The sequence below is a fragment of the Balaenoptera ricei genome, chromosome 14, assembly GCF_028023285.1.
Source record: "Balaenoptera ricei isolate mBalRic1 chromosome 14, mBalRic1.hap2, whole genome shotgun sequence".
Taxonomy (NCBI): domain Eukaryota; kingdom Metazoa; phylum Chordata; class Mammalia; order Artiodactyla; family Balaenopteridae; genus Balaenoptera; species Balaenoptera ricei.
Genome location: NC_082652.1, coordinates 94,298,361 through 94,311,823, shown reverse-complemented (window position 1 = coordinate 94,311,823; position 13,463 = coordinate 94,298,361). Strand labels below are relative to the sequence as shown.

The window sequence follows — 13,463 nt, the reverse complement described above, 5'->3', positions numbered from 1 at the left end:
TTAAGCACACGATACAGTATTGTTAACTACAGGCACCATATTATACAGCAGAGCTCCAGAACTTGTTTTCATCTGGCATAACTGAAACTTTGTGCCCTTGGACTAGCACCTCGCAATTTCTCAGGGACTCAGAAGGGGTGACCTGTTGCCTCGGGCCTTGACAGCTGGGAGGAAGCAGAGCCTTGGTGTCTTCCTGCTCTGTCCAGACCTGCGCGCGATCGGCAAATGCTCTGCCCCTGGCCGCAGCCCCTTGCTCACACGCCCGGGTATAAAACCCCAAGTTTGGACCCCAGGCCACCCATGCATGAGTGGCAGAAACCCTTCCCCAGGGACCTCCCCCTGCCTCCTTTTCTAGTCTTCTCCCTCCCTCCCTCCCATGCCTCTCCTTGCTTCCCCGTGAAGAAGGAGCTGGTGGAGAAAAGCGAAGCCCGGCGGCTACAATGACACACACACACACACACACGCACGCACACACACACACACACACACACACACAGTGCTCCCTGCGGTGAGGGCTGCTCTGAGTGGTCGGTGCGTTCACACATTAAGCCTCATGATGACCTCGGGAGGGCAGTCCTCACTGTTCCCCCATTTCACAGATGAGGGCCCGAGGCAGAGGACAGCAGTAGCGCATCCACCCTCACACAGGATGAGGCCCAGACGCCCCTAACCTGTGGTTCACCTGGCTCCAGCCACAGCCGCTTCGGGTTCTCGGAGACTCTGCTGGGTCTTTTCCACAAAGCCCTTCGAGACCTACAGGCTCTTAACTAATCTACGAGGGCAAGTTACTCAAGTTCGTCTGAAAAACACCCCTGGCAGGTTTCTAGCCAGCTATGAGCACATGAAAAACTGAAGACAGGTGGGAGAGCCCAGGTTACAGAAGAGGACGAAGCAGCTGCTTTGCTGGCAAAGTAGGAGAAGGGAGAGCTTCTACAAGCTTTCTTCAAGGAAAAGAAGGTGTGTGGCTGGGAAGGAGGGGCGTGTGGACCCTCTCAAAGCCCCGTCCTGAAGAAGGCGTACACCCTGGACCAAGGCCAAGTGCCAGCCAATGTCTTCAGAAGGGAAGAAAAATATAAAATAGGTAGTTCTGCTTGGAGTTTTTGAGATTGAGCTGTGAGGGGCAGACACCAGCATCATGCCACTCCAGCACATGTTCATGCCCAGAGGTACATTCTCCACGGGGAATTGTGGACATTTGTAGAACATATCTGCCCTCTTTCTCCACAGAAGAAGAACCTGAGAATCACAGAACTGAGGCATCCCGTGGAGGAGCACACATCGTTTACAGGTTGTAAATAGTTTCAGGAGGTCACCACTGCTGACCAAGCCCCCAACTTCATGTGCATTTAGGCACACAGGCGGGTCAAGAGTCAGGCAAGGTCCTTTTGCAAAGTTGCCCCACTAAGCTTCCACTCTAATAAGGTTTTGATTACAGAAATTCGTACTTATGGCAGAAGTTTTTAAAATGCAGAAGATAACTGAGAAGAAGTAAAAATTCCCTGTGATTCCCTCCCAAGAGATACGGCCACTAACCTACTGATCCATCCATCTCCTTTCAGCCTCAGGCTGAGCCCCTCTGACCTGGACTTTGGTCTGGTGTGGACACCACACCCCGCACTGCCCCTAGATGTCCAGTGCGGAGTGGCCAGCGTGCTGGGGCTTGGGGATGGGGTGGTCTGCGCCTGGGAGAGCCTTCTGAAGAGGTCAGCTCCGAAAGGCCCAGGCCGTGGAGTAGGGTGTGAGGCTGCGTCTTGGTCACACCTCTGCTACTTATCAGTTGACCCTGGGGTCTCGCGACTCAGGGGCGCTCCACAGAGCAGCCATCACCTGGCTACTAATCGGCCTGATTTGTCTCTTTCTACCCCAAATATCACACTGTACATTACCAGTGACGCCAAGACCAAGCCTGCTAGCGCCAAATCCAGCAGCCACTCCCTCTGGCTTTGCAGACCCTGCTCTGCAACAGCGGGGAGCGTGGGGGCGAAGCGCACTCTGAGTGCACAGAATTCGGGGAGCTAACGAGGCCCTCAGGCCCCGACCCCTAAAGCCAGGGCACCGGGTCACTCACCAGCAGCGGACAGCAAAAGGCCCTTAAATCGGAGCAAGCTACAGGAGAGGACCATCGCCCCCTTGTGGGCAGGAAGGGGGTTGGGCTGTCTCCCGAGCTTCTCCTGGAGGCCAGCATTGCCACGTGCATAGGTTTCTCACCCTCAGCACTGCTGACATTCTGGGCTGAATCGCTCCCTGCGGTGGGCTTTGTCCTGGGCATTGCAGTGTGTTTAGCAGCGTCCCTGGCCACCTGCCGCTAGCCCACCCTCCAGACATTGCCAGGTGTCTCTGGGGAGGGAGGGTAAACTGTTCTGTCCAGGGACCCCTGCACTCACCCTGCCGCTCCGGCCAGCCCAGGGGCCACCGTGCCTGCAGGACTCACCTCCTAACCAGGCATACCGCGGAAGAGGGGCGGGGAGGGTACAGGCTGGAGTCTCTTCTCCCCCAGAGTTGGCATCCGAAAATCCTAACTGCTGATTCTGCAACTCCCATGAGGTTGACACTTCTCCCCTCTCTTATCAGGGGCTTGAAAACAATTTCTCTCTCTGTGGTTTCATTATTAAATCCCTTTTCTTTCTGATGAAAATGCCTTTGGTCCCCGAGTACCTAGAAGTTTAAGATTTTAAGTGTACTGCTACTTCCATTTTAGATACTGATGACTGTGAGGGCAAACCTAGGCCTTTTGGGAAACACATTTTCGGGGTCTATAGCATGTTTCCTTTTTGATACTGGGGTTCTCGGGTACCAGTTTGGGATGGATTATTTGAAGCCAAAGATCTGAGGAGGACTGCACCCTTACACCTGCCTATTTCCCTTCTCAGTCTCCATCTGAAACGAGCCTGTGTACATGGACAGTGTGGACCTCGGCAGCCCGGGCCTCAGTGAAGGAAAACCTCTGGCTGGGCTGTGTCCATTCATCTCAAGGGCAATGTGCTCACTCCTGACACCCTCTCCACCCCAGACCAGGTGAGGCATTGCTGGGAAGGAAGGTGCAACCTCCAGTCATTTTTTTTTTTTTTTTTTTTTTTAATTTTATTTATTTATTTATTTATGGCTGTGTTGGGTCTTCGTTTCTGTGCGAGGGCTCTCTCTAGTTGTGGCAAGCGGGGGCCACTCTTCATCGCGGCCTCCAGTCATTTTTATTGGCAGACCTCTTTAAAGATTTCAAAGTGGGCCCACATGGTGTCCTCTTGTTGCCAGGATATCGCCTTGGAGTAGGCGAGGGAAGCACTGTGGTGCCTACCTTACAAAGAAAGAAAGCTGAAGCTCAGTTAAGTGACTTGTCCAAGTTGACCTGGATCCAGGTCCTTCATAAGATGCCTGCAGGACGCACAATGGAAATATAAGGCCTCCGCACACTCCCAACACCTCTGCTGAGAGACTCCAAATTTAACTTCATTTAAATCTCTGGATACCTGACTGAGGCAGCTAGCTCAGAGACAACTAACGGAACAGCAATCAATATCTTGTATCTGGCCTGTGGGGCAAGCATGCACCTGCCAGCCATAGAGAGCCTCCCAACGAGGCCTCCCAGGGCTCTGTGACCCCATGGTGTGTGTCAGGCCAGGACCTGTGGAGAGCTTTTCAATTATGCTTCTGAACTTTGAAGAGATTTTTCCACCCGAAGGCTCCGCTAGGCAAGTTGGTTTGTCTACACCCAACCCACCCACAGCCTTGAAGCTCTAAAGGATCCTGTTCAAGTCTCAGCTGGACACTCAGCCTCCACATGTGGCCAGGCAGCTTTCCCAGCCTTTCCTCCTGCTGACCACGCCAACCAACAAGTGACCGGCAACAGATGAGATGAGAGATGGGTGAGAAAGGGTGCAGATGTTCAGGTGCAGATCGTGCTGCAGCGGGCCTGCGCGATCACTAACAAGTGCCACGGGAACACGTGCTATGGGGCCTCGGACCACATGGGCCACACACGTGGCAGAGATGATCTCTCCTCCACCAAGCCTGGATTCCTGTGGCTTCCAGCCTCTCCTCTCTCTTCTGCCACAAGGGTGCTGCTCACCCCCCCTCTGCCTCTATCCCTCCTTCTTAAAATGTCTGGGTGGGAGCTCACCGCGAGCATGCCCGGAACTTCTCCTACCCGCACCAGACGAAGGTGCCCACTGTCAGCCATGACCTGGGACTCTCCTCGGGGCCAAAGACCTGCATTCAGTTTAGGAAATTTCCCTTTGAGAGAAAGTCAGCACCTCTGTACACAGTTTACTCTCCCACTTGCCCACTGTGTATCTCTTTGACATTTTTCTGTTCTACCTGGAATTTATTAAGTTTCGCATAGATGGCAAACTAATATACCAGGTCCTTTCTAGCTTTCAGACAAGTGGACATCCTCAGCCTGCTGTCTGGAACAGTTTTCTCCTGACTCTCTGTGGAAATTTCTCAGCATTTTGTTTGTCTGCTTACTTCACTTGTGCCTTGTTGTGGAACTCTGTCTACATGTCTGGACCACTGGCCGCCCTTCTCTTAAGGGCGGGGGCCGTGAATCGCTGCCTCTCTGATTGTAGTCCCTGGCATGTAACAGCATATTTAGTAAAAGGAAATGAAAATTAGATTTTGCGTACTGCAGTTTGGCAATCTATATTGAAGGGTTTAGGGATAGGTGTGATTTATGGCCTAGTAATTCCATTTTTAGGAGTTGATTCTAATGAAATCAGAAATAAGAGAATTCAACAAACACAGCATTATATAAAACGTAAACATTGGAAACATTCTAAATATTCAATAATGGAACGATTAAAAATTATACCTGTATTCATATATGCAGTTATTAAAAACTATATTTTCTAAGAACATTTAATGAAAATGTTTTTTATATAACATGAGGTTAAAAAAAAAACAGGTTGTGAAGCTGGTTAAACAGCATGATCAAAATGTTGTGAAATATATAAATATATATGCAGAAAAATGAAATACAGGTAAAATATACCAAAAAGGTAATACAGTTGATTGCTGAGTAGTATGATTATGGGTGATTTTAACTTTTTTCTATTATGTGTTTGTATTCTCCAGATTTCTTTTACAATGAACTTATAGTACATTTATAATTACATAACTTATAAATTATAGTCATTTATAGTATATTTGATAATAATTTTTTAATTGGTTAGGTTACCTAATATTTATTTGTTTTTTTCAAAAAGCCACCTCCTGCATTTATTTATTGATTCTATTATTCTTTTCCTAATTCAATCTTTCTACTTCCCATCCTACAATTTTATTTTATTGTTATTGTTTTAAATTTTTAAATTTGATCTTTTACTCATTTATTTTCATTCTCACTTATTTATTAGCATAATTACTTACTATAACATTTTCCTCTGAGCACTACTTGAACTATATCATATACACTCCGATCTATGGTTTTTCATTATTACTTTAGATATTTTAATCTGATTTTTATTTACTCATTTATTCAAGGTGTGTGTATTTTCATAACAGTCTGAGTTCATAAAACGTTTCCAGACAGTAAGGATTTTTGTTGTGGTGTTTATTTTCTCATTTTTTCTTTCATTCCTATTTTTAAAACATTGTGACCACATATACATATCAATATCTATCTATCTATATATTGATACATACATATCAATACTCTTTTTTTATACTTTGGAATTATTAGTGTTTACAAACTAATTTAGGGATCAGCAAACTTTTTGTATAATGGGCAAGACTGCAAAGGTTTTTGAGTTTGTGATCCATGCAGTCTCCCTCTCAGCTATTCAGCTTTGCACCTGGAGCACAAAGCCAGCCACAGACGTGAAAGAATGAGCATCCCTGTGTTCCAATAAAACCTTATTTACAAAATCAAGCAGCAGAGCAGATTTGGCACGTGGGCCGTAGCATGTGGCCCTGTCCTAACATATGTCCTGATACACAGTTATTTTGTGGATGTTCTATGAAAACTGCAAAAGGACCATTGTCTGTATTTAGGCACAGAATTCAATAGTTATATAAGTTCAAATGACTACGTTTACTATTCGTTACCTATTACTGCGCATTTTAACAAAGGTACATTAGTCAATTTCCCATTCTATTTCCTGCCATTTTGTTTTATGGACGCTGATCCATGTAGCGTTCATATGTATTAGATCTTCATGTTGGCATATACCATTTTTCATTATGAAGGACCATTTCCATTATGAAGGCTCATTTCCTTTTGTGTGTGTGTCCAAGATATAGAGCTTTTTACTTAAATATCACGTAAGAGATGTCTAAAGTCTGTACAATGACTGAGTAAGCTTAATATAACAGGAGTAAGGAATAACATTATTCCCAAAGAAAAATTTTGCCCATATGACTTGTTTTCCTTAAAAAAAAAATCCTCTCATCTGTGGTATCTGAAGGCTCATTTTCATTAAATGAGGTAATGCCTTTGTCCCTAAAGCAACATAATCTTAAATTAAGAACCCCCATTTTCTCCCTTTTACTGATATTTTAAATTTTATCCTTTCTATGTCACTTTGTTGTAGTTATGTCTCTTGTTTACCGTTTTTTTAAAAAAATATTTATTTATTTATTTATTTGGCTGCGTCGGTCTTAGTTGCTGCATGCGGGGATCTTCGTTGCCCCTTGGGGATCTTCGTTGCGGCGTGCAGGATCCAGTGCCCTGACCAGGGATCAAACGTGGGCCCCCTGCATTGGGAGCGCGGAGTCTGAGCCACTGGACCATCAGGGAGGGCCCCTCTTGTTTACTGTTTTTGACTAAGTAAACACTTAGTGAACTTAGTGAACAAATCTGAAAGTCTTAAAGTAGGTGAATTTTATCTCATTCACATTTACAGGCATGACAGATGTATATATATATATATATATATATATATATATATATATACTCTCAGTTCCTATTTACTTTATTTTTTCTGTCTATAGAATTTAATAAGTATTTCACAACGTGTTTGCATTCGTTTCACACTCTCTCTCTCTCTCTCTCTATATATATATACATAAAATGTTCTGAAAATTTGGAGGGGTTATATTGTTTCCTAAATTTGTTCTTGATTACATTTATTTTTTAACGTAGTTTAATTTTTTTTTAGAAATTTATTTTTTATTTATTTATTTTTGGCTGCGTTGGGTCTTTGTTGCTGCATGTGGGCTTTCTCTAGTTGCGGCGAGCTGGGGCTACTCTTCGTTGCGGTGCATGGGCTTCTCATTGCGGTGGCTTCTCTTGTCGCGGAGCACTGGCTCTAGGCGCACAGGCTTCAGTGGTCGTGGCACGCGGGCTCAGTAGTTGTGGCTCACGGGCTCTAGAGCTCAGGCTCAGTAGTTGTGGGGCACGGGCTTAGTTGCTCCGTGGCATGTGAGATCTTCCCGGACCAGGGACGGAACCGGTGTCCCCTGCATTGGCAGGCGAATTCTTAACCACTGCGCTACCAAGGAAGTCCTTGATTACATATAAAACCATACATTTAACTAACACACCCTTCTGTATGTATAATAATTAAATTAGCATGTTTGTATTTCCTCTTCCTTTTCCTCCTATGAATTTACACTAAGAAAAATTACATAATAAACTAAAATTGGATTGTAAACTCGTATAGTATACTTTACAATAATTTTGAAACACCTATTTGTCCTGTGTTCTTAGCTTCATTACAAATTCCTCAAGAGCGAGGATGTTGGTTTTGGCAGCCCCGCTTCCAGAGCTCTCTAGATAATAAGTACTCATGTCATTGCTAACAACGGATGACCTCTTTCTCCTAACATGTTCTTTTTTCTACCAGCCGTGGCAGAAGTTTTCCTCCTCATCAGACAGGCCTATAAGATGCTTCTGACCCTTCCCTATCCCTTTACTTCGGCCTGTGCTAGACTATGCCTTAGGAGTTTGCCTCGGGCAGAACCTTCGCCCAGACCATCTACCACCTGGCAGCTCCTACGGACACGTGGACCCAAGGGCGTCACGCCTCCTATGATTCCCCTATCATCCAAGACAACGTTAAAGATCACCCAAAATCAGCCCCCCTCCTTGGCCGACTGGTGGAGGCAAACACAAGCTTGGCGGGAGCGAGCAAGGGAGAAAAAGCGTGGGCGCCGAGGTGGGAATGAGGCGCCCCGCGTGGGTCAGCGCGGCGTCTCTTCCCCGCTCTTGATTTTGCGGACTGGAGCACGCACCTACCCGGGCGAGGCGTCTTTGGGGGCGGGTCCGCGGGGCGGGGCTGGGGGAGGGTCTTCGGGGCACAGGGCGGGGATTGGCGGCGGGTTCTGGGGGGGCGGGTCGGCGAGCCCTGGGCGGGTCCGCGAGCCCTGGGCGGGGCGTTGGGTGAGTCCTCGGGGCAGGGGGCGTGTCCTCCAGGCTCGGGAGGTGGATCCTCAGGGCGCGAGTCTGGGCCTTGAGGCTCGTGGGGCGGGTCCTCGGGAACGCGAGCCGGTTTTCTCGGCGTGGGGCGTGTCCTCGGGGAACAGGTCCTCGGGACGCGGGGCAGGGATTGGCGACGGATCCACGGGACGCGGAGCAGGACGTGGGCCCTTGGGGCTCGTGGGGGCGTGTCCTCCGAGCTCCGGGCGTGTCCTCGGGGTACGAGTGCTGGCGACGCGGGGCAGGTCGTCGGCGCGCGGGGCGGGGCGTGGGGGCGGGTCCTCTGGGTGCGGGGCGGGGATTGGCGGCGGATGCTCTGGGCGCGGGGCGGGGATTGGTGGCGGATCCTCTGGGCTCGGGGCGGGACGTGGGTTCTAGGGGCTCGGGGGGCGGGTCCTCGGGGCGGCGCGCGCCGGCTTCCCCCGCTCCTCCCGCGCGCGGCCCCTGGAGTGCCCAAGGCGCGCGGCCAGCCCAGCTCGGGCCGCTGCACTCTAGCTGCCCCGCGGCCGAGCGAGCGCGGGCCGGGGTCGGGGCCGCGGCGGCGGGTATTGCACCCGGGGTCCTTCTGCAGCCCCCGTAGCGAGGAGCGAGGGCGAAGACGAGGCTAAGCGGGGCCGGAACCATGAACCGGAGTTTCCACAAGTCTCAGACCCTGCGCTTCTACGACTGCAGCGCGGTGGAAGTCAAGAGCAAGGTGAGCCGGGGGCCGGCGGTCTGCGCCCCCCACCCCCGCGAATGAATGGGCACCCCGAAGGGGACTGGGAGGTGCGAGACGGGCCGGCGCCAACTTTGGAACGCGGCGCCGTCCGTGGGATGTGCAGGGGTCCCGCGATCCTTCCCGCCCCTGCGCGCGCACAAAGCCCGGCACCCCGATAGGGTTCAGCTGGAGCCCCGGCGCTCGGAGGGCCGCGCGGCCGCCTGACCCTCTGCGAGAGCGGCTCTTTTGTTCCACAAGCTGGCGGCGACCCGGCGCGCCGCACGGTGGAGGGGCGACATTTCCGGGGCGACCCGGGGGCTGCTCGGATTCGGGGCCGTGGAGGGGCCTCGGGGGCCCGGGCCAGGGGAGGGCCCTGGCCGCGCCGCCTCCTTCATTGAGGAGGAGTCTCGGAACCGGTGAGGGGAGACGGGCAGCCGGTCCCCGATCCCCGGCCCGGCCCCCCAGCCCCCGGCCCGGCCCTCTGTACCAGTCCCTCAGCCTCCCGGCGCGCCCCAGGCCCAGATTGCCCGGGCGCGCCGGGCCGGCGGCCCCTCCCGCTGCCCGCGCCCCGGCCCCAGCGTGCCCGAACTTGCGGGTTGCTGTGCGCGTTTGGGTAATTGGCTGATAGGATCTGGCGCTTCTGCCCTTTGCGGGGGCGGCTACTTCGCGGCAGACGCTTTTGTCTGCGAGGGTCTCAGTGGTGGACCCCGCGGCAGAGCAGGAGCTGCAGTTGTTCAGGGTCCTGGAGGGAGGGGGCCCAGCTTACCGCTGCCTGGGGTCCGGCTCTCGCCCGTCCTCTGCGCGGCCCCCGCCTCGGTCAAGCAAGGCGGAGGAGACTGAGTGGTTGGTGGGAGGGGGCCGGACTCGAGGGTGGGTTCTGACCTCCAACTCTGTGCACGCTTGGGTCGCGGGGCGTGTGTGCCCCGGTCCGGTCTCTGGGAAGACGAACCCGGCGGCCCCCTGCCTGGGCTGCCCCTACCGGCCAAGGGGCGTCCTTTGGCGAAGGAGTTACAGGGCTTCCTCCGAGGACGGGGGATTCTCTGCGGGAACCCCACTGCAGTGAGTTGCGGCATTTCATCACCATCTTGTTGGACAGTCTTTTTCGGAACCCCTCATCTCTAAGTACCCCGTATGCTAATTCTGGGACCCTCGACCCGCACTCCTCCCCGCTTTTAGCCGCAGAGTGCCCACACCCCGGAATCAGAAGTGCCCGCTATGAGTTGTGTGGGGGAGAAGAACCGACAGGCGTTGAGTGGGAGCCCCAAGTAATTGACGTTTCTTCAACTCAGTGGGAAGGTGGCTCATTGTCCCCTGCAATAGCCACTGAGCACGTGTGGTGTTTCGTTTTAACTGTTTATTTTGAGATCATCATCGATTAACAGGCAGTTGTGAAAAAGAATACAGAGACTTCCCCAAAGGTAACATCTTGTATCACAGTGTCACATCCAGGGCCTCATCAGACTTGTTCACGGGGTGTTTTTGGGTCACACACTTTTGTCGTGTGCGCATTCCTGAGACCCAGCACGGTCACAACACAGACCACTTCGATCGCAAGGGTACCTCCTGCTGCCCTTTCACGGTGGCAGTTTGCTTCTAAGTGATTAACATCACATGCTGTTCCTGAGTCTCACTGGCCACATTCCCTGTGCTCAGTAGCCACGGGCGGCTTGCAGCTGCCTGACCAGATGCAACTCCAGAGGGTCCGTCCAGAGGGACAGCCCTGGAGGAAATGTCCTCACCAGGCCTTATCCTGCAGCTCTGGACTGTGGACACTGTGAGGGCCCCTGGGGACTGGAGAGTAGGAGTCTGCCTTTGCCTCTCCTGGGGAGCTGGGGGCTGTGGGCATTTGGGTGGCCCAACGGGTTGCCTCAGGGTGCCCCACCTTCTTAACTCCCCAGTGAGGAAGGGGCACTGCCCCATGGCCCAAGCCTGGGTTCAAGTTCAGATGCATTGAATGCTCCACTGGGGGCGAGTGGCAGAGCGAAAGTTTCGGTTGAATTTGGGAGCGCCCCTGGCAGGCCACACCAGCCTGGGCCCTGCTGGGCTGGCTGGTTATACACACACCACCACGACCAACCCCGGCCCTTTCGGAAGAGGGGGCTTGCCTTACTGTTTGTCCAGAGGGTCCACGTGGCTCGTCCCTCTGTACACGCCCTCCCACCCACCCACTTGGTAGTGAACACTTGCACGCATGGAGTCCATCTCTGCAGGGAGCCTTAGTCCAGCTGCTGATGTCGAAATATGGGAGGCCAAACGTTACGACAGTGATGTCTTTCTACCATCTAAAGGTAGCACCGTAACACCTGGGTTTGTATGTGGAGAAAGTGGTGCCCGGGAGCTGAGTCCCTTTGGAGTTCTGCCACCTACCCTTTGGAGTTTTCAGGCAAGTTATTTTACTCTTCTGAGCCTTAGTTATTTCATCTGTAAAATGGTCATTGTACCTATTCTGCTAGCCTTCCAGGATCAAATGAAGTAATGAAGTACTTTTAAACTGCAGAGCACCCACAATTATAAGAGTTAAGCACTGCAGATCAGGATTCTGTGGCATTTCAGGATATCAGGTCTGAAAATCTGATCCTCTCAGAATTTTTGGCATTAGCCATCTGCCACAGCTGGTCAATTCCCAAAGCCTCGGAGACAGAGACAGTATCTTGACCTAGTGGCTCTTCCCCATCATATAGCCCCTGACTCTTCCCCAGCATTTCTGTTTTAATACCTGTGATGCATCTATTTCTCTCCCCACCAGCTGCATGCACTTCTTTTTTTTTTTTTTAACATCTGTATTGGAGTATAATTGCTTTACAATGGTGTGTTAGTTTCTGCCTTATAACAAAGTGAATCAGCTATATGTATACATATATCCCCATATCTCCTCCCTCTGTGTCTCCCTCCCACCTTCCCTATCCCACCCCTCTAGGTGCACGCACTTCTGATTCCCCAGTTTTGGTTAATGGGGCCACCATTTCACACTCACTCTGACTTTTTCCTCTCTCCCTGTAAGACCTGCAGTGGGGAGGGGCTGTGCAGCTGTCTGAGGGAGCAGGTTTCAGGCCGAGGGGAGCAAGTCTTGGCCCATCAGAGGGGCAGCAGGAAGGCCAGTGCTGGGGGAGGGGTCTACAGGGGCAGAGTAATTGGGGATGACTTGTTTGAGGAGAAGGCAGAAGGCCGCCCGGGGCCATTGTGAGCCACATGCCTGAAAAGCCTAGAGGAACACAGCTACCCATGTCCGCAAGCTGCTCTTCACTGAGCCCTCACCCTCTGGCTGGAGGCCCCTGTGTTAAATGAGGCCCATTTTTTCCTGGTTTCCTTACCCCTCAGGCCTCATCCGTGTTCTCTTCAGCCTCTGGACCCCGTTTATGTGGCTTAACCCCCACCTGAAATGTTTTCTCGAAGAATCTGCCCTATCCTGATGACCCTCTCCTACAAGGCCCACCTGATGTCTTCACCAGGCCAAGCTTTCTGCATCCTCTGACCCCTTCCCCGTGTTTCTGTCATCTTATGGCCTTTGTCACGGTGCTGGTGACAGGAACCCAGGACTGTGTTTACACCCCCATGGCTTGTTGTATCCATTGTGTGGGGGGAGAGTAACACCTCTAAAGGTTTTAATCCAGTTTTGGCTGCTTGGTTTAGATAATGTTGGAGACTTTTCTGCATTCTAAACAAATGCATTACCATTGTAGAAAATGTAGAAACCATAACAGGCACAAGGGGGTAATTCTCACATCCAAAGTGTGGTCGCATGTCCTTCTGACCCTTTATATGCATGTATACATGCAGATGTCTTTGTTTTACAGAATCAGAGTCATATTTTATAGGTATATTATTCTGTAGCCTTCAAGTTTCCACCTTCAACTTAACAGTGAAGTGTAAAGTGTTTTCTCATGTCATTAATATTTTTAGAAGACATATTTTTGACATGACTACGTAGTATTCCATCTTATGTGTAAACCATAATTAATCTAACTAATATCCTATTGGGTTATTTCCAGTTTTTTCCTAGAATAAACAATGCTGTGAATAACAACTTTGCATTTAAATCTTTACATAAAGAGTCCATGTAGAATGTATATCATAAAAAGTATACAAAGAATACTGATTCCCTTAATTCAGTGCAGAACTTTTATTATTTCTTTAGGACAGATTCCTAGAAGTGAAATTACTAAGTGAAAAGTATGCACATTTTTAAGGCTTTGAGTACATATTGCTGAATTTACTTCCAGAAAGTCTCTTCTATAAATGTGTATACCTTGTTTCATATCTAGCCCTCTCCCTGCCTCCAGTACTGGGTATTTTCTTATTCTTTCCCATTTAGATAAGTGAAGCACTACCCCATTTAATTTGTATTCTTGGGTTATTAATGAATAGAAAATTCTTATATTTGTTAGCTATTTGTATGTCTATTTTTAGCTGCCTGTT

At 50.4% G+C, this 13,463-nt stretch overlaps 1 protein-coding gene across 1 annotated transcript in view; it reads left to right on the top strand.

Moving 5' to 3' along the window:
- Window positions 1-8,801: 8,801 nt before the first annotated feature.
- PARD6G (par-6 family cell polarity regulator gamma) overlaps window positions 8,802-13,463 on the top strand; it is a 104,520-nt gene continuing 99,858 nt past the window's right edge. Inside the window, exon 1 of the mRNA XM_059893893.1 lies at window positions 8,802-9,044. Within this exon, the coding sequence (XP_059749876.1) occupies window positions 8,973-9,044 (72 nt within the window). The 5' untranslated portion in view covers window positions 8,802-8,972. The remainder of the gene's footprint in view (window positions 9,045-13,463) is intronic.